Source organism: Protopterus annectens, chromosome 6.part1 (genome assembly GCF_019279795.1).
Source record: "Protopterus annectens isolate FY-2018-M chromosome 6.part1, PAN1.0, whole genome shotgun sequence".
NCBI lineage: Eukaryota > Metazoa > Chordata > Ceratodontiformes > Protopteridae > Protopterus > Protopterus annectens.
In genome coordinates, this window is record NC_056738.1 from 82,087,050 (window position 1) to 82,114,399 (window position 27,350).

Consider the following 27,350-nt stretch of genomic DNA (forward strand, 5'->3'; position numbering starts at 1 on the left):
TATGATAGCTCCTAATTTGCAGTTATCTGTGAACTTGGTCAGAGAAAGGCCCTTGACATTAGCCTCTACCTCTGAGAAGTAGATGCCAAATAGGAACGGTTCCAGCATGGAACCCTGAGGTACCCCATTGGTGCCCGGTCTCTTAGTGGAGGTGGTATCACCCATCCTGACTTCCTGGGTCATGTCTGTGAGCCAGCTGGCAATCCAGTGAGTTGTGAAGGGGTTTATGCCCAGTTTGCTGAGTTTTTTTGCTATACCTGGTATATACCATTTTCTCCTGATTCATTGCCTTGGTGACCTTCTCAAAGAAGTCCACCAGGTTTAGTATAAAGGATCTCCCCTTGACAAAACCAAACTGGGTTGGGTCCAGTGTTTGAAGGTTGCCCATGTCTTTGTTGATCATTTCCATGATAATTTATTCCATGGCTTTGCATATTACAATTGTCAGACAAATAGGACTGTAGCTTCTGGGGTGAGTTGATGGTCCACCCATGTGAAGTGGGATAACTGTTGTAATCCTCCATTCGAGGGTACAAAGCCTGTTTTGAGGCTATATTTGAAAAGTGATTCAAGTGGTGCGATAGGTCATGTTTCCACCTATTTAGGAGGCACCCTGGGATATTGTCAGGGCCCACTGTGTCTGTGTTTATGCCTTAGCGATCACTGCCAGGACCTGCTCTCTGTTAAAAGTTGGGGGGATATGCTAGTAGATGTTTCATAGTGGGAGGCACGGGAGATGGGGGTGAAGTTTGTGCCGAATTTGTCAGCCAGTAAATTCTCTATATAACTGTGTTTAGTGAGGGTAACATCACTGACACCCTCCCCCAGTTCAGTAGTGCTGTCTTTGAGATTTCAGACATAGCTGTAGAAGGGATTATGGTTGTCTTTAGCCTGTGTGGCTATTTTGACCTCATAACTGGCCTTGTTGGACTTAATTAGTTTCCTATTTAGTTTAATTAGAGAGCTGCTATCATTATGTGAGTTGCTGTTCCTGATGTTAGCCATAACTTTTATCCTTTTGTTATATACCCTACTAAGGTTAGGATTCCACGAGTATGGTTTGTTTTTAGAGTTGGTTTTGGGCTTACTTCTGCTAGGTACAGCAGCCTCTATACAGCCATTTACATGGTTGTACTTGGGCTCTGTGATCAGTTCTGCATAGATTGGTGTGAAATTGGGGTTGGGAGGGGCATTGAATTTTGATTACCAATTGATTAATAGGATGCAGCTTGCTTTGGAATAGTTCCTAACTGTTGCAGGGTTTGCTGGGGTTGCTGAACTGATTTTTATTTTGAACGAGACAGCTTTGTGGGCCGACCTCACCAGTGAGGATGTGACATGGGGGTGAGGTCAGTGCTCTCACATATTGGTGAGTACTAGTTCAAGTATGTTTGAAACTCTGGTGGGTGTGCACACTATCTAGTCAAGAGTATTTGTGTTAATAAAGTCCAGAAATTGTTGTGCCTGTGAGTATGAGGCAGTGTATGTTTCCCAGTACATAGAATGTAGTTAAATTCTCCCATGAAATGGTATTTGGTTTAATGGCAAGGGTCTTCAGTAGGTCTAGGTATGAGCTATGGGATTCTAGGGACATAAAGGGTGGCATATAGCTTGCTAGCATATGGTATGGCACTTTGCCTATGGGGATTTTCACATGGGTAAATTCCAGGGCCTTGTCCTGTTTAACCAATGTAGTGTTTTGCTTGTTGCTAATATAGACTGACACTCCTCCACCTTTTGTCCCTGTCTGTGCAAGTGATGGTTTAAATGTCCAGAAGGTGCTGAAGCCTTGCACTCCTGGAGTACTTTCTGTGAATTTAAACCACGTCTCAGTAACAGCACAGATGTCTATATTCACCAGAGTGACAAGAGCTTGTAGAAGTGCAGTTTCCTTTTTAGGCTCCTAGTGCTGAGCAATAACACGTTTAGCTTTCTTTGGGCTTTATTTGCAATATTGGTAGGTTTGTCAATTTGACATTGCCAAAAAAGGATCTAAGGGGGTTGACAAAGTCTTAGCAAATACTCAGAAGCCTAGAGGAGACAGGTACAAGCCGTCCTTTGCAAAGCAACATGGTCTGTTAACCATGTCCTCTCATGCTGACAAATGCTGAATCTCCCTGGCAATACTCTAGAAGCTAAGCCAATTATTGAATTCAGTCATCTTAATGCTGTTCAGTGTACGGCACATACTTGCTTGAGACACATATTCAGAGAGATCAACAATGTCTGTCTTCATATAGCCCAGGGAAGTATGTCTCAGATTGTTAACACCCACATGGACTGTAATATAATTATACTAGTTCCTGTGGTATAATGACTTGGTTGAGTGCATACCTTGGTGGATCCTGACTCCAGACAAGCAACAAACAGTTATCTTATCCTTTTCAGTCTAGTGAGTAGGGCATCTGTGTGTCATACAATGAAGTCCCCTATGACAAGAGTCCTGGGTAATGCGTTGGCTTGCCTTATGTGTTTTACTCTTGGGGGTCCACTGGGTGCAACAGTATGTGTGGTGTTTGGGGTTGCTTTTGGTGAATAGTTTAAAGATTGCTGAGGATAGGCATTTCTGTTTATAGGCTCAGGAGGTCTTTCAGGTTTGGGAACATTGCTTTTTAGTGCCTCAGAATAGGTTGGTCTATGTTTGTGGAGGACATTATGTGTGGTGGATATAGTGTGTGTGTTTTTCACAACCGTGTTTGCATGCAATATTTTTGCCACCAGTGAAACTGTGTATATACATCTCTCACATACCGTGCTTGTTTTTTTTAAAGATTAATTGGTTGTCTGTGAACATCTAATATCTACACACACACACACACACACACACACACACACACACACACACACACACACACACACACACACACACACACACACACACACACACACACACACATACACACACACACACACACACACACACACTTGAGCATACACCCATACAGACCGAAACAAAAAGGAATCGATAAGGTTGGGAACATACTTATGGCATATGGGCAGATACTCAATATATTCCAAGGGATTAAGCAAATATTTAGACAAACAAGTTTTGGGGATACCTGCTAATAAAGAGCATAGTCATGAGGGAGGTGGAAAGATGAGTGGATATGCATAAATTGGCTCCCAACAGGAATCACTGAAATCTGTGAAAGATAGTGGAAAAGAAGAATCAGTGATTTTTCAAAAAATGATAGTGTGGAAACTGAGGCGTAGGAGAGTTAATGAAACAGAGTGACAAAATGAAAAAGGGGTGGCAAAAGCCAATACTGCGGGCAGGTAGCCTGAGATAGCCTCATACCCTATGAAGTTGCTGTATATCAGCTAGCTGGACAAAGATGGGTGCCAAAGGTGCAGGGTTGGCTGAGTTGCCTTCATATAAATTATTTTTTAAACACCTTTATTGAATTATGACTTTTGATTGGAGTTTGTAGCTAAAGTTGAGTTCTGCCAGATGAGAGTGCAGTGCATCTGTGGTGCAGCTCAGTGACACTCTTCAAGAGGTCAGATGGGCTGCCCTTACATGAGCCTGCAGAAGAACTGGGAAATATAAATTAGGTACAGAATGTGTGGCAAGCACTGTATTATTTAGGAAATGGAGGAGATGGAGTGATATAAGCAAAGATGTAAACCCTGTCATTATACTCAGTGTCCTACAGACTGCTAAGAGTTGACCTGTGCCTGGCATACACAGTATCCTCTGACCCATTACTGATGGATTTACTGCAAACCAGCAAATCAAATGTCATCAGAAATACTCTGTCTATGGATCTAAACCTCTTTTGAAACATCAATAGAATGGTTTTGAGGGACAGGAATATTTCACAGAGGATATCTCTGCTGTGGAACAGGCTCTCCATCTACCTAAATCAAAGGTCATCCCCATCCATATCCAAGTGCAACTTAGATATATGGATGTTGATCAGAAAATTTATCCCAGGGCTGCCCACTGTACTACTGATAGACAGCTCCTGAGTGCTTTATCCCATGCATAGGTCCTTACAAATTATCTATGGTATGATCCCAGTTATTCTCATTAGAGGTAATATATAATTATAATACCAGTTATTCTCATTCGATGTAATATATAATTATCAATCATGGGATGGCTAAGGCCAATATATAACCAAATGGAACAGGTTATTTTGAGCACAAAAAGGGACATTGGCTAGGCTTAAAATAGCCCACAAAGGCAGCTAGGCTTGGCTAGTAGTTACCTATGATCCTATAAAACATCCTTAAAGAAAAAGAGTTTATTTTATTTTTAATTGTTAAAAAATGTCCATACAGTTAGAAATATGTATTTTTGAAAATGCTTAAATGTATGCATTTTTAATGCAAATATTCAATAAATAAAATGTATGTCTATATTCCTTTCTGTGTTTGATATCTTTGCAGCCTCAGCACACAAATGTTTGTTTCTGGTACATTCCGCCAAGTCTCAGAGGTATGCCTGACTGTGATGAACGGAGAGAAAAATTGCACAAGGTATAGTGGACAAGGCATTTACTGCTATATATTGTCTGTTTGTTTCTTTCTTTTTTGGGTTTTAGATAAGTACTGTTATGTTTCTTTTCTGTGGAAGTGCTATAGCCTACATTGCTCTGTTTGAACATATTCACATACATACTGTGTATAAAAAGTTGTATGAAATCTTTGAAGTGGATAACAAAATATCTAAGTAATGCATGCATCCCTATTATTTGTATAAAAATAAATAACTTAGACCACAGATCCTTAAGGCTGCCTCCCACAAAGATCACCTTAATTGATATAATGCCTCTAACACTGCTATTTTTATTTGTTTACTTATTTATTTGGCAGTTTTTCCCCCTTATTCCTTCAATCATATTTCTGGTGAGCAAAAATCCAGGCTAATGTCAGGATAGTAAACAATATATGAATTCATGTAAACAACATTGCATCCATCCCTCCTCGACCCCTTTCTCCCATTTTTGCACATAAGTTCAGGGTGTCTCTTCAACAGTGACAATCATCTCGAGCCAAGGTTTACACCACCAGGTGGCTAGCCTTGCTGCAGATAAACAGCATTGCATATACATAGGAAATTAGGAACAATACTAGATAAGTTATTACAGGAACCATGATATGTCTAGCCATATATACCTTTGAGCAGGCACACTTAAAAATTCTTGTCACCCTTTATAAGCACTTAATAATGCTCACCTCCCAAATAAGCAGGGCTGTTTATGATAACCCTGGATAAAATTATGTCTACCCAACGAGTTGTCAAGTTTAGCATTAAAAGCAGTCAAAGTAGTACATTGCTTGACCTGTAACTTTTCCATAGACTATGAATTTGTTGAGCTAGCTTAAAGCTCTTCCTAGCCAAACCTCTTCTAAACATCTTCAATAAAAGTCTCTCCAGTGGATATGTACTTCAAGAATGGAGAAATGCCATAGTTTTCCCCTTCCATATAGGTAGTCCCTCACTGACCCTGGTAACTATTGGCTCATCACTCTTACTGGACTTATCTGCATTTTTTTTTTTACAACTGGCCATTTTTTTCTTTTGCACTTCACTTAAAGAGCTGAGGAGGTAGCCCACTTGTTCATGGTACTAGCACATGGTGCTAGTTGAGTCAGCTATACTTCTGATGGGAGACACTCCTTTTACTTTGTGGTTCACCATCTACCACTCATTCAGGACTACTAGTAGCATAGTCCATTTAGCTTCCACCTTCTGCCTTAAGACCTGCCTTCCTAGTCACACTCCATCTGCATTCAGAGGCTTAAGCAGAAGAGATCTCAATATCTTTTGCAACACAAATTGAACATGTTGGAGATATAAGTATATATCATAGAGAATATAATTTCTATGAAACCTTATATTCTGCATAAAGTGAAGTATTTCTCTTAAGTATTTGAATGTAATATGGACAAATGGATGGGAAACAGCAAATTCATCCCCAGTTTAGCACCAATGTTCCTTACAGAGTCGACAAGTAAATGCCCCAACATATCCTGGTCCTGCTTGCCTCTGATTTATTCGTACACAAAGTATAAGGAATTATAACTACCATGGGAATGTAAGGGTAGGTTTCTTAAGATCTTCACAGATTAGTATTTTAGTAAGTGCCTTTGAGCCTTCTCAGTTAAATCATTTGTGTCTTAGAAGCTGTAATTTCACAACCTGCTCTTTCAAATTGTTTTCCATTACTTTTGTTGCATTTTACCTATTATGATGTACTTCATTACAATCACTGTATTCATTATCTGTTTTTGTATTGTCTCATTGCATCTATTGTACTTTTAATACTGTATTTTAATCTCCTGTCTTGAAGCTCATTGTTCTTTTGTATTGCCTTAATACAATTATTGTATTTCAGTACTGTATTTTGTTTGTTTAAGTTTTTTGGAGATTTTCTCCCTGGGACTCCACTGAAAATGGGGTCTCTGTGGCCCAGTGGACTTTCCCGTTAAACAAATGTCAATAATAAATAAAATAAATAAATAAACCTATGAGCATACACTGTATTAGATTTTATTAATCTTTTCAAAAACATATTTGGTCTAATAATCCCAAATCCTTGAATATTAACACCACAGCCCTAACCAATGAATTTTATGAACAATGTAATCACTATATAGAGACAATGTCCCCTATTCTCAGAAGCAAACAATGAATCCATCAAATGTCCTATCTGGAGGGATAATTGAATCAATAAAATTTGTTAAAAGAAGCAAAAGCTTCTAGCCTAATATACATATTGTCCCCTTCCAGCTCATAAAAATAAAGCTAATCTAAATTAGGAAGGAACTCAAGAATACTATGAGATGAACCAAGGCTGTATTTGAGCACAAGATAACCACCATCCCTTAAGACAACTATAAGGCTTTTTTAGCTATGTACATAGACTCCACACCAATACCCTAATGTGCTGTGAACTTACTGCAAATGGTACTACCAGAGTGACCCAGAATCTACCCCTAAGGGCTAGGCTAATAATTTCAGCTCTAATTTCATGCTACCTGCTATACCTTTGGTTCCCTCCATACAGCTCAGGCTAAACTACCCAATGCCAATATAGAGGAAGTCTCAGGTGCCTTCTCCAGACAAAACAAGTAATACTTTTGTGGATCAAGACAACAAACCCATCTGCTTAATGATAGCCAACTCCCTTCTAAATGTCTTCAATAAAAGTCTCTCCAGTGGATATATATACTTGCAGAATGGAGAAATGCAATAGTTTACCCCTTCCATAAGGATAGTCCCTCAATGACCCTGGTAACTATTGGCTCATCACTCTTACTTGGTTTATCTGTAAATTTTTTTTTACAAATAATCAGTAAGGACATACAAGATCTACAGAGACTAAACCCTTTTCATTTGTCTTTGTCAAAGGTAGATTGTGCCTTCTCAAAAAAAAAAAAAAAGTCATCATAACGCTGGATAAAGGACTTGTACTCCACAGTGCTTATCTGGACTTATCTGAATCATTTGATACCATTCTGTGCTCTGGCATCATAAATAAGCTAACTTGACTAAACCTCAGCCCTTTTGTAGTTCACTAGATTACTAAATGAGAATCAGAGAAAACTCACTTGATAAAATAAATTATATCCTTTTAAAAAAGCAACATGTAACTAGTGGCTTCCCTGAAGGCTCTGCCCTGCCCTAGGATTTCCCCTCTTTGGAATTTGCTCCTCTAAAGTGCAGGCAAATAATAAAAACATTTGGTTAACTACATCTGCAGATGATGGTAAGCAAAGAATCACCATAACTTTCGTCTCAGATTCTCTTTGATTACACCAATAACTGGAGCTCTAATCATGGTCTCAACTTCAACACAAAACAATGTATGATATTTGTCTATGGTAAAACTAGTGCTTCTGCAAAGTATCACATAAAACAAACATCTTAGGAATAAAACCATGATCTGGGATATCTGAATTTAAAGAGACAATAAGGTGTTCTTAAATCAGCATATCTCCAATCTTCTTCTTTCAGCTTTTCCTGGTTAGGGGTCGCCACAGCGTATCATCTGTCCGCTCATGATTGACAGTGGAGTTTTAAGGTGTCGAGTTGCCAGCCCAGTGCCCAACCTTCCACAGAAGGCACACACTCATGCCTAGGGCCAATTTAGAGTGTCCAATCCACCTACAGCATGTCTTTGGGATGTTGGAGGAAACCCCGGAGGAAACCCACGCGACCACAGGGAGGACATGCAGACACCGCACAGAAAGCACTCCAGATGAGGATTGAACCAGAGAGCCTCTTGCTGTGAGGCAACAATGCTAACTGCTGCACCACCGTGGCCACCCAAATCAGCATATCTCCAATATAGGCAGAAAATCCTTCTACCTCTTTTATCTGCTATGTGGTTGTGGGTTCTCATCCAGATCCCAGTCACTTCTCATGCCACTTTACTCTCATTCACTATGCCATTTGACATTTATAGCTGTAAACAGCTTTCCCAGCTAGAAAGACTCCAGCATTTTGTAACAGAATTATATACTAAGCTTGTAAACATAGCTAGCCTGTTGGCTGACAGGTTCTGTGAAAACCTCGCTCCCCTGTCCCCACCATACGTGCCCGCTGACATCCCTACCACCTGTCCCCTACCTTGTATCTCTGATTGGAAATGCCCTCTCTAAGGCCAAAAACACAGCATCTATGGGAGCTGATAACATACCAGGTTGCATCCTACATGAACTCGAACGGGAATTAGCAACACCATTGGGTACTCTTTTCAATCATAATCTAAACACCAGCTTCATACCAGCTGAATGGATAACAGCCACTGTTATTCCCTTGCACAAAGATGGTGCTTCCACTGACCCCAGGAACTGCAGACCTATTAGCCTGACTAGCCTTATCAGAGAGGCCATGGAGTGAATCATCATGGACCTTATCAACAAACATATAGGTAATTTCCAAACACTTGACCCTACTCAGTCTGGATTTGTCAACTGAAGATCATGCCTGTTAAATCTGGGTGGACTTCTTTGAGACAGTCACCAAGGACCTAGATGAGATGAAATCTATGCATACAGCCTACCTGGACTTAGCCAAGGCATGTGACACTATCCCCCACTCAGGCATCATTGACAAACTCACACAACTAGGCATCAACCCATATATTGTTAGATGGGTTGCTAACTGGCACACTGATATAAGACATATAGTCAAAATAGGGGAATTCACCTCCAACAGCAGACCTGTAACCAGTGGTGTTCCACAGGGATCAGTCCTGGGACCACTACTGTTTGGAATCTATTTCTCCGAAGTACAAGCAAAAACTAAAGGTCTGTGGCTGACAGAGTTTGCTGATGACTGCAAACTGGGAGTAGTCATAGAATCTCCAAATCCAACATCCTATAAGAGGCTCTTACACAAACAAATGACTGGTGCCAAAAATCATGGCCTTAAACTCAGTGCAAAAAATGGATTATCATTCCTTTCAGTAAAAGTGATGTTCCTGCTAACTACAATATCAATAGCAACACCTTAAGTACGCACTCAGTGGTGAGATGCCTGGACACACAGGTTGACAGCAACCTTACCTTTGACCACTATGTCTCCACAGTGCTAGGAAGGGGTCTATATCACTTTAGTGAAAAACCTAATCCGTGAATAAGTATTTGCCAAACACTTACTGTTGAAAACTCCATCCATTGAAGGTGCGTGTAATCTAAAATTTTTCAAGGGGAAAAAAAACTCCTAGGCAACCTACTTACTGTCACGAAAATCCCAAAACTGAAAATCCACAAAGGTGGGGGGGGGGCTCTACCCCCCCCAACTAAATATACCAATTCTGAGATTGTACTATAGTGAGGAAATGGGAAAATTCCTGATGATGGCCAATTGTTTTTTTTTTCCCTTGGAAAAGTTTCAATTAAATGCATGTTCGATGGATAGGGTTGTCGACGGTAAGTGTTTGATAAATAGTTACTCGTGGATTAGGTTTTTTGCTAAAGTGATATAGATCCATAAGAAGGGTGTTCTATATTGCTCATCTCATAAGTAAGGGCATTGCCTCCCTGTACTCTTCCCACATCAGGCCAATAATTGAGTACAGCATCCCTTTTTGCATGTACCTTTCTAAGCATCTACAGCAATTGGAGAAACCACAAAGGTTCCTCACAAGGAAAATTCAAGGTCTTCACCATCTGTCCTGTGAGGATTGTCTGACATCACTGTCACTTTATTCTGTTTCATAGAGACTACTCAGAGGTGATCTCTGCATATAAGGCAATCACTGACACTGCGTTATGGAAATGCTTCATATCCAAAAGGCAAATGGTACACAGGTTACTCGCTCTGATGACCTTAACCTGGTATGTGATATTAATAGAACCTGCTGGAGGACAGATTTGTCTCCCAGATATTACCAAACCTTTGGAATACACTCCCTCTTCATGCAAACAGAGCACCTCATTGACTCTCTTCAAACGCAATCTGGATGATTGGATGGGTGACTGTAAATTCACCCCGAGGGTTCCACCTGTGTCCCACTTGGACAGGGGCAGTAGGTGCTGATAGTGAAAATAAGGGTGAGAACTTGGCTAGGCTTGTAAGGGCCATAGGGCCATTAGTAGTAACTTACTATGATCCTATGATCACCAGCTTCCCTTTTCCATTTCTGGTTAGATACATAGCTATTCTGTAGTCCTTATATACACTGTTTTGAGACTGTGCCATTCTTCTTCAACTCTGCCTATTGTCTCTTCCTCTTGAGGTGGTAGAACTCGTGTGCTTTCATTCCAGTCAGCTTCCAGGTCTTCAGCCTAGTCCCAGTTGAACTTAACAAATGTGAAATAAAAATACATTGGCCATCTCAGAACCCTGATTCAAGTCAGACTTTTCTTTTTCTCATCACTTTACTCACATTGTCAGATGACAAACTAAGGTTGGAGGTCAGAGATGAGTCCTAATTAAATAATGTTAGCAAGCTCTGGTAATTGATAAGGATCTATCTACCGATGAGTACAGACAATCTAGGAGACATCTTACATTTTCTTTTGAGGTCTTATTAAACGGTATATTTCTTCTCATTACATTCCTTCTTCAACTTTCCCTGACTCCTCATTGAGCTAAAACCCTGCACTCATATTCTGCTTTTGTTCACCTACATATACTGTGATATTTTGCCCCAATTAAGGTAGTGCATTTCTGATCTAGAACTTACATAAACCCTTTAATATTGCTAACAACCATTCCACCACTGATTGGATACTAAAAATATATTCCTAATAGATGGATGCATCTTAATATAATGGTCACTTATCATGAGTTCATTGGTCCATAGGTACTTACTAGGCAATTGATCTGTGAGGATCTTAAGAAGCTACACTTACAATTCCATGGTAGTCTGTAGACCTTATACTGTGCGTGCAAATAATCCAGAGAAGTTGAGAACAAGGAATTGTTGGGTCATTTACTTGTTGCCCTATCCATGAAGGACATGGCTGCTGAACTATGGGTGAATTTGCAATTTCTTATCCATTTGTCCAAAATTACATTTGAATAGAGTAAAAGAAATACATCACTTTATATGGAGTAGCAGACAGTACCATGGAAGAGGTATTCTCTGTGATACAAACGCATCTGTCAAACATGTTCTATTTAGGTATGTTGCAAAAGAGACTGAGATCCTTTGAGTGGGTGTTCATGCTATCACTCAACTGGCAAGTGTGTAGTAGATCTGAAAGGGTTCCGTAGAGGCTCTGTAAGTGAGGCAGAAGATGCCTTTTAATAGCCTGTATGATACCAGCTGGAGGTACAAGGCTTTGAGATGGTCTCCATAGTTTTTATGATTTAGGCTCTTGATTCTTTTAGTGAGCAAGTGTTGTGGTTGTTCCAGTTGTGATATGTGTTTGGACAGATACATACTGAAAGTGTCATTTCATACAATGGTTGCTATGATGAAAGCCATTTATTATCTGGGCTCTGACTGAATGATCCCTATAGTGAGAGTCTCTACATAACAGACTTCTAATCTCCTTAACTAGTCTTTCATCCCCTCCTGATGGATCCTTTCCATTTGTTGCCTTGCTTTCTGAGGGATCTGTCAGAAGTGCATTAATGAACTTTTAAATCCTACCCATTTTTCTATATATCCCCTTCAATCCAAATAATCATTCCAGATGTTATTCACCCAAGCTCAGAGGATCTTAAGACCTTTCCTGATTTTGTAGGGCAGGGCCACATTTCCAAGATATGACTGGCCTAATAGTCTCCTCCAAACTCATATCACTAGTAACTAGAGAATAATATAAAAGTGGTACTGGTGAGATTTCAGCCCCCAATAAATTTGATGCCAGTACTCTGGTGGCCAAAAATTGTGTCTAGTCTGCTAGCTTCCCCTTCTCCAGTCCCATAAAATGTAAACTTTGGTGTGTCAGGAAACAAGTCTATTAAATTCAGCTTTTCCAGGGTCTGTTTCAATGGACTGGCTTTGTGTGGATATCTCTCTATACCCTGGAGAATCCTGTCCAACCATGAGTCCATTGTGACATTAAAATCTTCATCTATCCATAAACAATACTCCTGCTGAGCATATGCCCTAAGATAGGCTATTATAGAATTCCATGAACCCTTAGAATCCTCATTTGGCCCATAGTAACTCCCTAAGACTAACTTCTAATATCCTGTTGTGTCACTACCAATGTCCATCTCCCTTCCCTATCTGCCTTGCACTTGATTACCTTCCCTCCCAGGAATAATGAATCAAGATACCTACCCCCTTTTAGCTGATCTAGTGTAGCTATAAAACATGTCCCCTTCCACCACTTTTTAATTTGAGGGAGATGATCTTTTAACTCTGTTTCCTGTAAGCAGGCTCTTTTGATCACTTTTTGATTCAACAATGTAACTACTGCTGGAATAGAAATCTAGAAAGAAGCTGCCATTAAAAAGGAATAATTAGTAAAGCATTAAAAAGGAATAATTAGTAAAGCATATAAAATACTGTATGATAATTATGAGAATCAATCAAAAGAGCTTAGGATTGGGAAGAGAGATTGGATAATTAATTCACAAAGAGACAATGGGAGATATATGTATGTCTCCCAGATATGCAACAAAGTCTAGAGGATTTAGGATCTTTGCCTGAAAGTGTTTGCATAGGTATTTTTATACCCTAAGTAGACTCCAAAGATTTTTTCCTCAGGTGGATAGCAAGTGTTGGAGGTGTGATGGGCAAGAAAGAGGCTGGAAACATATTTTTTGGGACTGTAATGAGCTGGCAGACTTTAGGGATTCCCTGCAGACAGCTCTGTCAGAGATCCTGAGTGAGCAGGTTGGATTGACTTGAGAGATGATTTTGAGTTATGATATAGAATCGGAATTGCTTGGTAAAGCCTTGCTGTGTCTAATTATGGTGGCTGCCAAAAAACAATTACTAGAAAATGGAAATCAATGTCTAGACCAACTTTACTAGAAATAGTGAATATAGTAACAGAGATAACTCTAACTGGGATCTTTAGAAAAGGGAGGGAGCAAACTACATAGGAAAAAATTGGAGTTGTGGGAACAATATATGCAGAGCAGGAATGATGTTTAAGAGGCAGGATTTGAATGGGCCATATAATGCTTAACTGACAATGACTGCATAGATTATAAGTGCTGTATAATTTTTGCAACTGCAGTTGTTTCACTGGTGTCTGTGATGTATACTGTTTGCAACTAAAGTGGCGTCATGTTTGTTTTTCATTTGTATAAATGTAAGATTGCCTATGTCATGTATGAAAATTTAATAAAGATGTTTGTTGGAAAAAAAAACAGTGTAACTACTGCTTTAGTTTGGCTAAGCCATTGATGCCTTTCACATTGAGGGTACTTATCCAAACAAGGGCTAACCTGCCCTGCATCCCCGTTACCATCTTATTTATCCAAATTCTTAAAAATGAAAGTTTTACCAAATGCATACTAGGTAAACCAGACAGCCCAAATCACACAGAGTAATCACTATTATTTATCTGTATATATCTAGCTGTGAACCAGCAACAACTATTCATACTTGGCACCTCCCTGTGTCCTCGTTGGAACCTTGACACACAATCCTCAGGACTCCACTCCCCACCTGATCCTTCACCAGAGTGAAAGTAAGAGCAAGACTATGGCTTTCCACTGCATGTGATGAAGAAATGAACGTTGACTCATTCATAATCTCACTTACGTGACAGCTTATCAGTAATACCAACTCCCCGTGTTGAGGTGAATCTCACTTACGTGACAGCTTATCAGTAATACCAACTCCCCGTGTTGAGGTGAATCTCACTTACGTGACAGCTTATCAGTAATACCAACTCCCCGTGTTGAGGTCAATCTCACTTACGTAACAGCTTATCAGTAATACCAACTCCCCGTGTTGAGGTCAATCTCACTTACGTGACAGCTTATCAGTAATACCAACTCCCCCTGTTGAGGTCAATCTCACTTACATGACAGCTTATCAGTAATACAAACTCCCCGTGTTGAGGTCAATCTCACTTACATGACAGCTTATCAGTAATACGAACTCCCCATGTTGAGGTCAATCTCACTTACGTGACAGCTTATCAGTAATACGAACTCCCCGTGTTGAGGTCAATCTCACTTACGTGACAGCTTATCAGTAATACGAACTCCCCGTGTTGAGGTCAATCTCACTTACGTGACAGCTTATCAGTATCTGAACTCCCGTGTTGAGGTCAATCTCACTTACGTGACAGCTTATCAGTAATACGAACTCCCCGTGTTGAGGTCAATCTCACTTACGTGACAGCTTATCAGTAATACAAACTCCCCGTGTTGAGGTCAATCTCACTTACGTGACAGCTTATCAGTAATACGAACTCCCCGTGTTGAGGTTATAAGAATTTACAAATTACCATCTGTCCCTAGTTACAATAATTTAAAAAAAGATTATGTATTGTTCAACATTCAGTTTATACAACTCCCTGCCCCTCCAATGTTGCATTACACAATCACAGTTTTGTGTCCTATCATTAGTCCTTCCCTAACTCTGCCCCTTTTGGAGCAAGCTATGTTTTATCTGTCAGATGTCCTCAGCCATCAATATCATCTCAGGCAAGGAACCTTCTCCTCCAGGAAGTTAATTTCCCAGTCCCTGAAAATTAGAGACAGACTCAACTATGGATCAGGATTTGTCTAAATCAAATAACCTCTGTTGAATTACCCCACCCCCTGATTGGTAGGTTTGATTAGGTAGGAAAAAGTCAATTTGTCCTTCCTTCCTTGGGGTGACTTGGAGGGGCAAAAGACATTTGTCTCTCACTGTTTTTATTCTCTGTAGTACTTCCTTTTGCCATATCAGTGTAAGAAGATTTATGATTTGCCTCTCTGTCTCTCAAAAAAGCTGGAAACTAAAAAGAGAAATTCTGGGTTCCTTTAACAAACAGCAGGGAAGCCAGGTATCTCAGCAATATGCCAAACACCAACTCCCTGCCCCATTGCAGAAATGGTGCCATGGCCTTCCTTTTAGAAACAAAGGGCTCTGCTGTAGTCTGGTACAGTTTTCAACAGGTGTTTCCCAAACACAGATTAGTCTCTTGTGTTCTCACTGCTCTGAGTATTCTTTCCTGAAACTATAATCCAGACATAGGAATATCAAATGTCTAGGATGCTGACTGTTCATCTGTCTAGTCACTATCCTGTGAGACTGCTCTATTATGGGAGTACCCACATTAAGCAATTTACACATTTCTTTTCTGATAAAAGTAACTGGATCCATACCTTCTGCCCTCTCTGGAAGCCCCAGTACCCATAGATTATTTCATTTTAAGAGATTCTCTAAATCATCCAGTTTGTTTCCACCTGCCATGTGTGTGCTCCTTGGTATTGGCAACAATGTCTTTCCCCTGTTAAATAAGCTCCAGCTGCTGCTCTGACATTGTATTAGTCAATTGTTCCAAGTGTCGATCTTGCTTAACTACCACTGCTTTGCTGGTAGTTACATCTGCTGCAGTCTCCTTCATTAGCCCTGTTAATGTTTCCAGGGATTGTTTAATATTAAATATATCCCCCTCTGTATCAGTTATGGGCATCAGCATCTTGACCTCTGCACTCCTGTAACACTTGTCTTGTGACCAGAGTGCCTGGGAAGTAAAAACTGAAAAAAAAAAGAAAAAGCCAACTAGTTGTAACTTGTGCCCATTGTCCAGATCTTCACAGCTACCTGAGCCAAGTCCACTCAAAGGAAAGTCTTACTCCACCTCTCACCAGTAAATAATTTAATTTATCTGATGTTGTCTAATAGTGAGTGGCATATCAATGTTTCTCACTATGGAGTCACCCATAACTAGAATATTAGATTGTGTAGAGGTTTGCCTCATAGGCTTTTGAACTGTAGCAGTGTGACTGATAGATGTATGTTTCATGGTGGGTTTTGCCTGTGTTGTCTGTTTATGAGGTTGTTTCTTAGGGCTACATTTAGCAGGTGTTTGTGATTTAGATGGGTTACTTTTTAAGAGTCTCAGTATATGTAGTTCCTTCTATGTGTTTGGTCTCAACTGCATGAATGGTTTAGTGTGGTGTTATATGGTATTGACAACCTGCATATCATTTGTCATAGTTTCATGTGAGAACTTTACCTCCAATAACATTATATAATGGCATCTGTCATACACTGTGTCAGTTTGTTTGTGTAGTAGGTGTTTTGTCAGTAAAAATGAGACAATTACTACATTGCTCATTACAATTAAATACCTGATCATTCACCAGAATGAGGGTAGGAGATGGCTAGAAAGTGCAAATCCATGGTTCCATGTGCTTACTATTGAAGACTAAAGGGGGAATAGTGCCTTTGAGGTATGGTGTTGATTAGTGCCTGTGAGGTTTGGATTTGATTACTGGACATACTGTCTGTCTGGTAATAGGAACCAATGATCCTATGCTCCTTCTCTCACCAAAAGCAAGAGTATCACTAACCTAAGCTGCTCTCTGAGATGTATTAACTCAGATGTTCCTGGCATTAATACACTTGTTATAGTCTTGTCTTAGTAGATTCACTATATAGAACCTACAGCACCTGGACACAACAGAAAATCAAGCTGCACAAAGACCCTGAAGAGGGTCTCACCAAAACTGCAACCAGGCCAATCAGTGAAGTCAAATACACCCTCTCCATTCTGAAACCAGCAGGAATCAATGCAACTATGTTCATTCTCTTAGCAGGAGAAAATCAGTAGCATTAATCCCAAGCTGACTTCCAAGAAGCAATTTTGCAGGCTTTCCAGTGACTGGTAGTCTCTAGAAGAATATAGAAAGTAATGTTCTCCTTCTCTCCTTCTCCTTGTCTCACTGATGCAAAACAAAAGCACTAATCCCAAGATGATTCCTGAGAATCAGTTCCTAGGCTGTCCAGTGATAGGCCATTTTGTTTCAGATTATTACCAATTTTAAAAGTAAAATGGAAAAAAAGAGACTAATATTTATTAATTAATTTATTTATTTATTTCAGTTTGATGACCGGGGAGGTCCACTGGGCTCAGGAGCCCATTTTCAGAGTAATACTCTGAATATTGTAGTGTGCAGTAGTGTGTGGGATGATATGAGACAGCAATTAACTCAAACTTTAAGAGTTTAAAGGGAAAGACTTCCCAGTTTGAACTTTCAGTGTCCAGTAGAATATGCAGATGAGATGAGCCTGGGAAGAATTTTCAAAGTCAAATTTACAGAAGGGGCAGGTAGCTCAAAAGCCATCAAATTTAAAAACAAGATGCATAATACATATTTGAATTACTGCACAGAAATTTCATAGACATTTAAAAATGAAGTTAATGCTGTACCTGCCTGGTATGTAATCTGGAGCAATATATTCAAACATTAGAGAGAAAAGTGCAGTAATGCTGTAACACACTTACCCCAGCAACACAGTGAGAAATCATCACAGAATACTGGTAGGAAGCTGTTAAATAATTAATTCATAGTGTTAAACACTTCAGTTGGACTCCAGAAAAAAGTCCAAATTAAGTATCAAACAGCTTTCCATGGCTGTTTTGTGGTGACCTCTGATTGCTGTTAATGCTCTAGTGTTGGACTAGAGCTTAACAGTAGTAAGAAGTACTTAATTAAAGCTTGTAAAACACCTTTCTGATGTCAGAAAGGTGTTAACAAGCATACTTTTCCTCAAATTCAGAGCATAGTTAAAGTGATCCATACACTACAAGTCATTATTTTTAAAAAATAACAGATAAAATGCATCACGGAACATCTAGATCCTGTCAGCACCCACAACTCAAGTTGTAAAAATGGAATTTGACACAGGCTTATTTAGGGCTTCTGCCCTGGTCCCACTTGTTCTACAACTGGCCTTTGCTCAGATGTGAACACAGAAGGTTCCTATAGCTCGTGTGTTTGTGTGCAGATGTTGGATTGGGAACAGTGAGATTACTATTTCTTAAATTCTCCACCCAAATCTCAGAGGTGTGTACAGAATATGTTGGGACTGGGGAAAGTGTGGTCATTATTTTTCTAATTTCCCTCACAATTAAATGTCAGAGGTACTATGGAGAGATGGTCAGTGTGCCTCTTTTGGGCCTGTAACAGTGTAATCATTATTTCCTTAAATTTTCACACAATCATACCTCACAGGTATGCACACAACATCACTATAGCTTGTGTAGGGGCAATGTACTGTCTAGGAGCAACAGGATGGAATACATAACTGTGATAATTGATCATTTTTCTTCTCTTTCCTGACAATCACGTCAGAAATGTATACAGATGGCTAACTTTGGGAGGCAAGGATAAGGAGGCCTGTTGTAAATATACATTGGTGATCGACAAGTAAAATACATCACTATAATCTGGTAGTCAGATGGATACACTGATGGTTGTAGCTGTCAATTAGGAGTGGGATGAATAGGCAAGCTGTATGATGTGTGACACCAGCAACTTGAAATATATGACTGAGGCCATTTATTCATTCACTTTCATCCCATTCTAATACCCAAACTCTTCTGAATGAACCCTCACCAGCAAAGCCTTGATGTACGAAAAATAAACTCAAACCAAATGCTAAAAAGTGTAGCATCACTTTTGGTAGACAACCCCTCCCCCACCATGCTGTACAGACAACACACAACTTCAAAATGAAAAATGTGTTGGTGACCTAGATATGTGGGATGATAGCTCTGTCTCTTTTAACCATTACGTGACAACAGTTGTCAGGAAATCCTTTTATTTAGCCAACCTAATTGCCAAAATAATATCCTCATGTTCTAAAGATGTAATCACTCCCTTATATTCAGCATTGATCAGGACAATTATTGAGTATAATGCCCCCCTTTGGGGAGTATCTCATTAATCATATCAAGCAATTATCAAAATGCTAATGGTTCCTAATTAAAAAGATCACAGGTCTAAAATTTCTGAGCTATGAAGATATGCTGGAAGCCCTATTTCTTTATTCAGTGTCTTAAAGACTTTTGAAGGGAGATCTGTGTTGCTTAATTGATGCACCATTAAGAGACCCAGTTACCCTTTTTCTCCACAAGTGCAATATCCCCACCAATACTAAAACAGAGACCTAAATATTCACCAAGAGATAAATATTGCACAGTGGAGATACATGCTTATAAGGCAGCACTTCCCAAACCTTTGGAATAAACTTTCCATACAAGTTAAACAGTGTGATTCAGTATCTTACTTTAAACATAAAATAGTGGCTGGATGGGCATCCACAAACCTACTCTGGGTTTTATTGGTATGGTCCTTTTGGAGAAAGGCGGTACTACCTGAGGGAGGATACTTGCAAAGCATGAATCATCATAGGTTCATAGGTTCATAGGTTGGTACTAGGCTATCGGTCCTAGGGCCTATGCAAGCGTAGCCATAACAATTCCCTGGATATTTCTTCCCACAATATTTACTTCTCTGGTCCCCTATCTAGCAGGGTGACTGACATGATCCCCAGGGTGAATTTCCTATCTCCCATCCAATCATCAAGGTTCCTTTTGAAGAGGGCCATTGAGGCGCTCTGCTTGACATGTATGGGCAGTCTATTCCAGAATATGGGGAGTCTCTGGGTCAGGAACCTATCCTTCCAGCATGTTTTGTTCATTGTAATGACAAGGTTTAGATCCCTGGAGCATGTGGCTCTGAGGGATTGGGATTTCTTTAAGTGGAGCAGGTCCAACAGCTCAGGGTTTGACATGGCCTTGTATGTTAAGCAGAGATTGCCTCTGAGTAGATGATATGCCACAGAGTATAGCTGGAGTTTTTTTAGACGGTCAGCATATGGCATCTGCTTTAGGCCTGTGATTCTTTTAGTGAGGTATTTCTGTGGTCTTTCCAACTGTTGCAGATGTCTTGTGAGGTACATACCAAACAGGGCATTATACTCTACAACTGGTCTAATGAGGGATGAGTACAGTGGGACAATGACCTCCTTTTTTCTGGATGAAAAGCCCTTAGTGATGAGGTGTGCCACATAGAAGGATTTTCTGACTGTTGTGGCAATGTGGTTATCGAAAGTGAGACCACTGTTCACCTGTGTCCCTAAGTCTCTCATCACACTTTCAATGTTTAGTGTCCTGCCACCTATGTGGTAATTCATGGGTACATGTTTTTTTCCAAAGGGGATAACTATACATTTCTTGGCATTAAGCTTGAGCCCATGGCTCTGGCACCAGGCATCTGTTTTTGTAAGGCCATTTTGTAGAATATCCACATCATTTGGGGATTCAATAATGGCTCACAGTTTGCAGTCATCTGCGAACTTTGTTAGCCAGAGTCTCTTAGTGTTGGCCTGTACTTCAGAGAAGTAGATGCCAAACAAGAGTGGTCCCAGGACTGAACCCTAAGGTACTCCACTTGTCACTTGTCTGGAGCTGGATTTGGAGTCGGCTACTTTTACAGTCTGTGTTCTGTCAGTAAGCCAGTTGTTAACCCATGGAGTGACGTAGGGATTTATGCCCAGCTTAGTAAGTTTATCTAAGATTTGTTAGCCTTGGAATATCTATGAATTTATGACTGTAAACTGTTTTTACGGCTTACTCCCATACTTGTCAGGAAATCTTTGCCTACTTCTATAGTGATCCTGAATAGCATAAAGTGGATGTAAGAGAATAAATGAATAATTAAATACAGCAAAATTATAACTAGTGTAGGGAAATAGTTGGTGCAGTGATGCAGTGGTAACATTGTTGTCTCACAACAACAACTTCTCTAGTTCAATTCTCAGCTGGGGCTCCTTCTGTTCAGAATCTGCATGTCCTCCCTGTGTTTGTGTATCCTCCAGGTTCTCTGCTTTTCTCCCACATTACAAAGACATGCATCTGGAGCATTTCTCCCAGGGCCTCCGCTGAAAATTGGCTTTGTTCCAAGTCAGACTTTCCTGGTTAACAAATGATAAATAATAAAAGTCAGGCTTGCTTCAGTAAAATGTACCTCTTTGGCAAATTATTCCTAAAACAGGCTATTAGACAGTAAAACCAAACCCTATCCTGGTACTCAGTAGATGAACGGCAATAAACACACAGGCCTTATGGAAATTAAACATGTCTCTTAAGTGTACTAGGAATATACATGAATTTAATGCCTTAATGTAGTTGTGTAAATTATCTTTATGCTATTGATTTTGGATGGTTGCTGAAAAGGGCCATCTTACCTGGTAAATAAACAGCAATCAATAAATAAACTGTCCAGAATATTGAAGAACATTCCTGATTTTGCCTCATATTTTTGACCTGTCCCTTGTAAAATGTTTGATTTTCTGGTAAATCACTCAGTCAGGATCACAACTCTCAACTCTCCAGAATTTCACAGAATGTCCAGATTTTTGCCTCATATTTTTGGTCTGGGTTTTCATAAAATTTGTGTTTTTTTTTTTCTGGCAAACCATTGATGTCAGTGCCCACTAAATAATGAGACATTCTTCAGGAAAAATGCATGCTAATGCAAAACCTGTTATTCTAGTAGCTTTCTAAGTTTATCATAGCAATATTTAAAATCTTCCCATGATTTTGGCCCTCTATCCCTCCTCTCCATCATTTTTGGCTTTGGAATTCTTAAGCAAAAGTTGAAAGGTATGTAGACGATTACAGTCAGTTACTAATGCTAGACATTAATGTTTCATACTTCTGATAATGTTGATGTAAAACCTGTTCTGTTGACATTTTAAATGAATGAGTAATGTTTAAAAATTGTCCCATGTTTGAGCTTTCATTCCCCTGTTATTTTGTGGCTTTCACCAAATGTTTTGACAAGAGAACTTGGTCAGTATGTCTCAGAAACACTAGCATTGGCTTTTCCATGGTAATTGTGAGCTGAAATAATCTTTTTCTGTCTGCCTAACCTTACAGTTACCTCAGAAATGACAATGTGAATGCTTCCATGTAATTGCTAGTATGGCAGACGTTTCAGGGCATATTGGGCAGCTATGAAAATGCAAAGATGTACAGAGGAGTTGTGTGTTATTAGAAAATATTTTCCTATGGAAAAACATATTTCAGAAAGAAATACAGGTTTGTGTAGCATTGTTTAAGCAGTATTAATAATCTGATTCTTAGATAAAAAGAGTTTACAGTAAACATTTTTTCACTTCAACATACCCATCTGTCTCTCTTTATATATATATTCCTGTTTTCTGTCAGATCAATTATATACTTTGATTCAGTTTGTGATGTTAAATAAACATGTTTTCTAAATTATTACTTTTTTTTCTAAAGGTTGCTCCTAAAATTAAAGCACAAATGATGGAGTCTGGAACTACAATGGTTGGATATCAACCTCAGGGAGAAAAAGTTAACTTCTTCCGGATGGTTATCTCAAATCCTGCTGCTACAAAATCTGACATTGACTTCCTTATAGAAGAAATAGAGAGATTGGGACAGGACTTATAATACATTTATTATTGTTATATTGCAGGTGTTAGTTGTTATGTTTTTCAATGCTGGTAATATTTAACAAGACCTGTAGAACAGGATAACCTACCTTTCTTATTAGAAATGCTTACTTCCCATAGTCTTCTAAACAATCTCTAAAATTTCAGAATTATAATTAGATAAACATTTAGAAAATAAAAGTATACTGAATCTAAGTGTTTAAACTCTCCAACAAATTGTCAAATATATATATATATATATATATATATATATATATATATATATATATATGAAGTTATTGCTGTAGTATACATACTTAAATAGGTTATACAGTGGAGACACTCCATGCTAGCAAATATTATTCCAGCCAGTATCTCAAAACACATTTAGGCAAAGGCACTAATAAGCATTTGCAGTTGTATTTCCTAACCCATAAATACTGTTTTAGAAAACGTGATTGCTTGTGCTATAGTAACATAAAAAATCACCAGCAGACACCAGTATTATTTATGTTTCTGATGCCTTTTAGTCAATTGTCAGTAATCTGCCTACAAGTTGTAGTAATATGAAGACTATATTGTATTATTTTAAAGTGTACTGTAAATCATTATTTTAAGTGTTCCTTATAATTAACAAGTAATTAAATACTAGTAACAATGTGCTAAATTACTATTATACAAGAAATGCTGTTTCCCTATAATTCTAACACATAGAACTCAACTCCAGATTATACAGTATGCCTTTATGACATAGCAATCAGACTATATAACTGACTATAAACTATTTAACATAGCTGAAATGCTCAGAGAGTGTAGAGGCCAGGTACATTTTTGTGCAGTATTAAACAGCATTAGTGTAGATGTTCTTGCAGTCAGCACAATAAGGAAATCCCAAGTCCTCCATATTAACTTTGTCTTTATATGTGATATTAGGGAAATTAGTAACACAGTCATTGTAAGAGTATAATATTGCTGTGTTTTTAGCAATTTTGTGTAGATTGTGTATATTAAGATCTTTGTGAAAAAGGAATAAATGTAATAGTTTTATGGTATGAAAATTGTCAGATTAGAAGTATATTAAATACTTAATTATTTATAACCTGGAATTTCAAGTGTTGAAGAAGTGTCTAGTATTTTCTTCCATTTGTAATGTATCTTTATTTATATATAAATGAAGTAAGTTCAGAAAAAAAATGTTTATTGTATTTTAGTGTATTTGTGAGCCAAAGAAAAAAAATGAAATTTAGTGGAATTTATATTTAATATAGTAACCATAAAGGTAATAAATATATAAACAATATTTGTCAGTACAATTAATTATAAAATGTATAGGCTGTCATTTATTTCATACCCAAGAATTTACTTGAATTTGCACCTTTATAAATAATAACACCTAGATATGAATGGAATTCAGTTCTTATCATTGATATTCAGAGGTGAACACTGTTGGTTTTCAGTTGTGAGCTAGACCAGATTTTAGAAGCATATTTCAGAAATGTGCATTTGTCTGTATAACAATAGGAATCAGAAATTATCTGAGAACTGGAATCTCACTGTTTTCTGCTGAGATGACCCAGTGAAACTAAATACATAATATATATAAATATATATGCAATGAAGAAACATTTTCAATAAATGTTAGACTATTTCCTGTATGTATGATATGTTTAAGCATTTAAGTGAAATTATATTGACTCTTAGTGTAAAGGAAACTTACAATGCTGAATTGTCATAGATTTATTTGCTGTTATTTTTTTTAATTTTTACTTTGTCATTTATTTTATTTTATTTGTTTTTTTATAGTTTATTGTGTCTGTAAACGAGTAAGCTCATATTATTCCTTACGTTGGTGCCCAGTTTCTTCCAATGGAAGTTGTCTCAGGTGTAGTCACTCTAAGTTTTGGTACAACCATGTTCAATATTGTATTCATGCCTCAGCTCCATTTTGTAACAAAGTATTACAAATGATAACTATAATGCTTACATGTGACTGTGGGAGCCAGGGGGCTGAAAGCATGCTGTAGTGTTTCACAGTCAGGGCATTATATACATTACATGTAAACTTTGTGATCATAGCATTTGCTGCTTTGTTTCATAGCTTGAAAATTTGCACTAATATTCTTTACTTATATTTTATTGTTTAAACTTTGCATCATCCTGCAACTTGTGGTAAAATAATTACATGGAACTTGATAACAGCTAAAAGCACAATCATAAAATGGGGACAGGAAGCATGGCTTTTGACAAAGCTGCCCTACACTCTTGCAGAAAAAAAAATGTCACCCAGAGTTTCATGTGACATGATTTTGTAAGTATTTTAAATCCAAGCATTATTAAAATGAGTTTTAAACTGATCTGGCATATTTTCATTTAGAATTCAGTGTTATGCTTTTGATACTTCATCTGAACAAAATAACTATGCTTCCAAGACACAATCTATGGCATTATTTTCATTCTGATGGAAAATAAAATTAGTTAAAAGCCTTTTATCACCTATAACTGAGTTCACAAGTATCTGTAAAACTGAGTAAATGAAGTAAGAATTCTTCATGTTATTGTTTTCACAGAGTTATACCATGGGTTCAATAACGTGTTACAGATGTATGGTTTATGTGAATACTTTTTTATTGTTTACACTTTCCCTGCAGATATGATAAACATGAAGTAGACATATTTTACTTTGGTTATAGCATACTGTGGGGGCTGCCAACCTGAGGAGCTCTCTGCCATTTTGAGTATTTACACTGTTTCTTTGACTTATGTCACATGAAAGTCAGGAACACAGAAGAAGTTAAGGCTATGACAAATTGTTCACAAGACTTCTGTTCATACATCTCAACCTCTTAGAGCAAGAATAATGGACAAAGCCAGCGATAAAGGGGGGGGGGATCCCCAAATCAGGGGCAGATTTTAAATAATGCTCTTATAAGACTTGAAAATTGTTAGAATAACAGGATTTATGTAAGCATGCATTTTCCTAAGGATATGAAATCTGAAAGTCAAATGTCTGCCATTACTTATTGACTTTGATCCTCAATGGTTTGCCAGAATAACACAAATTTTTGTGAGGAACAGATCAAAAATTTGAGAAAAAAATCTGAACATTCTGAGAAATTCTGAAAGTTGAGAGGCATGCATTTAAATAAAGTTACAATTGCTATATTTCATTGGTTTATACAAACATTGTAAGAAATTAACTGAATTAAATTAATTTCAGTTTTGCTTTGATTTCCAGAGTCTGGTAATAGCCATAAAATTAAAAAAAAATGTTTTATAGAAATAGTGACTACATTATGTAATTTTAGATATTTATATCTTATTTCTATGCAAACCCAGGCTACCAAAATTACACATGTATTTTCTGGATCTGGTAATAATATTAACAGTTAAAAGTTTATTTCTTTTGTGAAAAATGAAAATGCATATTTATGAGGGACAAGAAATAATCTATAATATTATCACTGAAGACAAATTTTAATATCCTTGTATTTGCTTAGCCACTAAATGTTTTTTTAATGTTGTTTGAGACTATCTTGGAGAAACAAATTGGAGTGACTTATGAGCTATCAAAGCTTCCCTAGTACAAAATATTTTTCCTGCTGTCTCCTTCATAAACCATAACAAAATGCAATACATAATGACATTGATTTCACACAGACACACACACACACACACACACACACACACACACACACACACACACACACACACACACACACACACACACACACACACACACACATTTTTTTTACAAAGGAACATTATCATGTAGCCTCCTTACGTGCCAGCATTTATGCCTGCAAAACTATCCAGCCACAAAGGAGAGAGAAGAACTTAGAAATGAAGGGAGAGTGAGAGAGTTAAGGAGAAGTGGGTCAAGGCACTGAAACATTTTGGCATAATAAAATGCATATGTATCTATATCCTTATATCTATCTGTCTATCTGTACATCTAATCTAGCTATCTATTTGCATAAATACATATTAAAAGTTCAAAAGCATTAATGTTTAATTACAAAATAATCAAATGTTAGTGGTTGAAACACACCCTACTAAAAACACATTAAAAATGACTGAAAAATGAAACCAAAAGTTTAATTTTCCAATTGGTTAAAAAAAGTATCCCTGTTCTGTCTTACAAATGCATGGTAACCGTATCTCTGTCACTGCTTCTAATCCCAACCCAAAACATTACCTTAGAAAACCTGTTTATGTAATACAGCCACTACACAAAACATTCAAATACACACCACATACATCACTGGACATGCAAAACATTAAATCTATCCCCTTACCTTGCTCTTAGTCTAACCCTAACCTGCAAACTAGTGCACACACATGTACTCCCACCCTTAATGCAACAAAATGCACTTTAAACCAATTTCTCAAACACAAATCTTGCTTGACTAAATGAGTCTATATATGAGTGCAGTGTATTTGGTCATATGTTCCTTGTATTGAATGTTTAGTTAGCTGGGTTGTTTTGTCAAACTGCCAGTTTCTTTTACAGGATTGCTATGCAGTAGGTAATGGGATTATGCCCTTTCATCACTGGTT

The 27,350-nt window shown here is 38.1% G+C and overlaps 1 protein-coding gene across 2 annotated transcripts in view; it reads left to right on the forward strand.

Moving 5' to 3' along the window:
• The window catches only part of GAD1 (glutamate decarboxylase 1), a 357,526-nt gene extending 332,379 nt beyond the window's left edge, over positions 1–25,147 (forward strand). For both annotated transcript variants that reach the window (XM_044075515.1, XM_044075514.1), the window contains exons 16-17: positions 4,396–4,485; positions 22,639–25,147. In XM_044075515.1, the coding sequence (XP_043931450.1) occupies positions 4,396–4,485; positions 22,639–22,812 (264 nt within the window). In that variant the 3' untranslated portion in view covers positions 22,813–25,147. The remainder of the gene's footprint in view (positions 1–4,395; positions 4,486–22,638) is intronic.
• Positions 25,148–27,350: the final 2,203 nt, after the last annotated feature.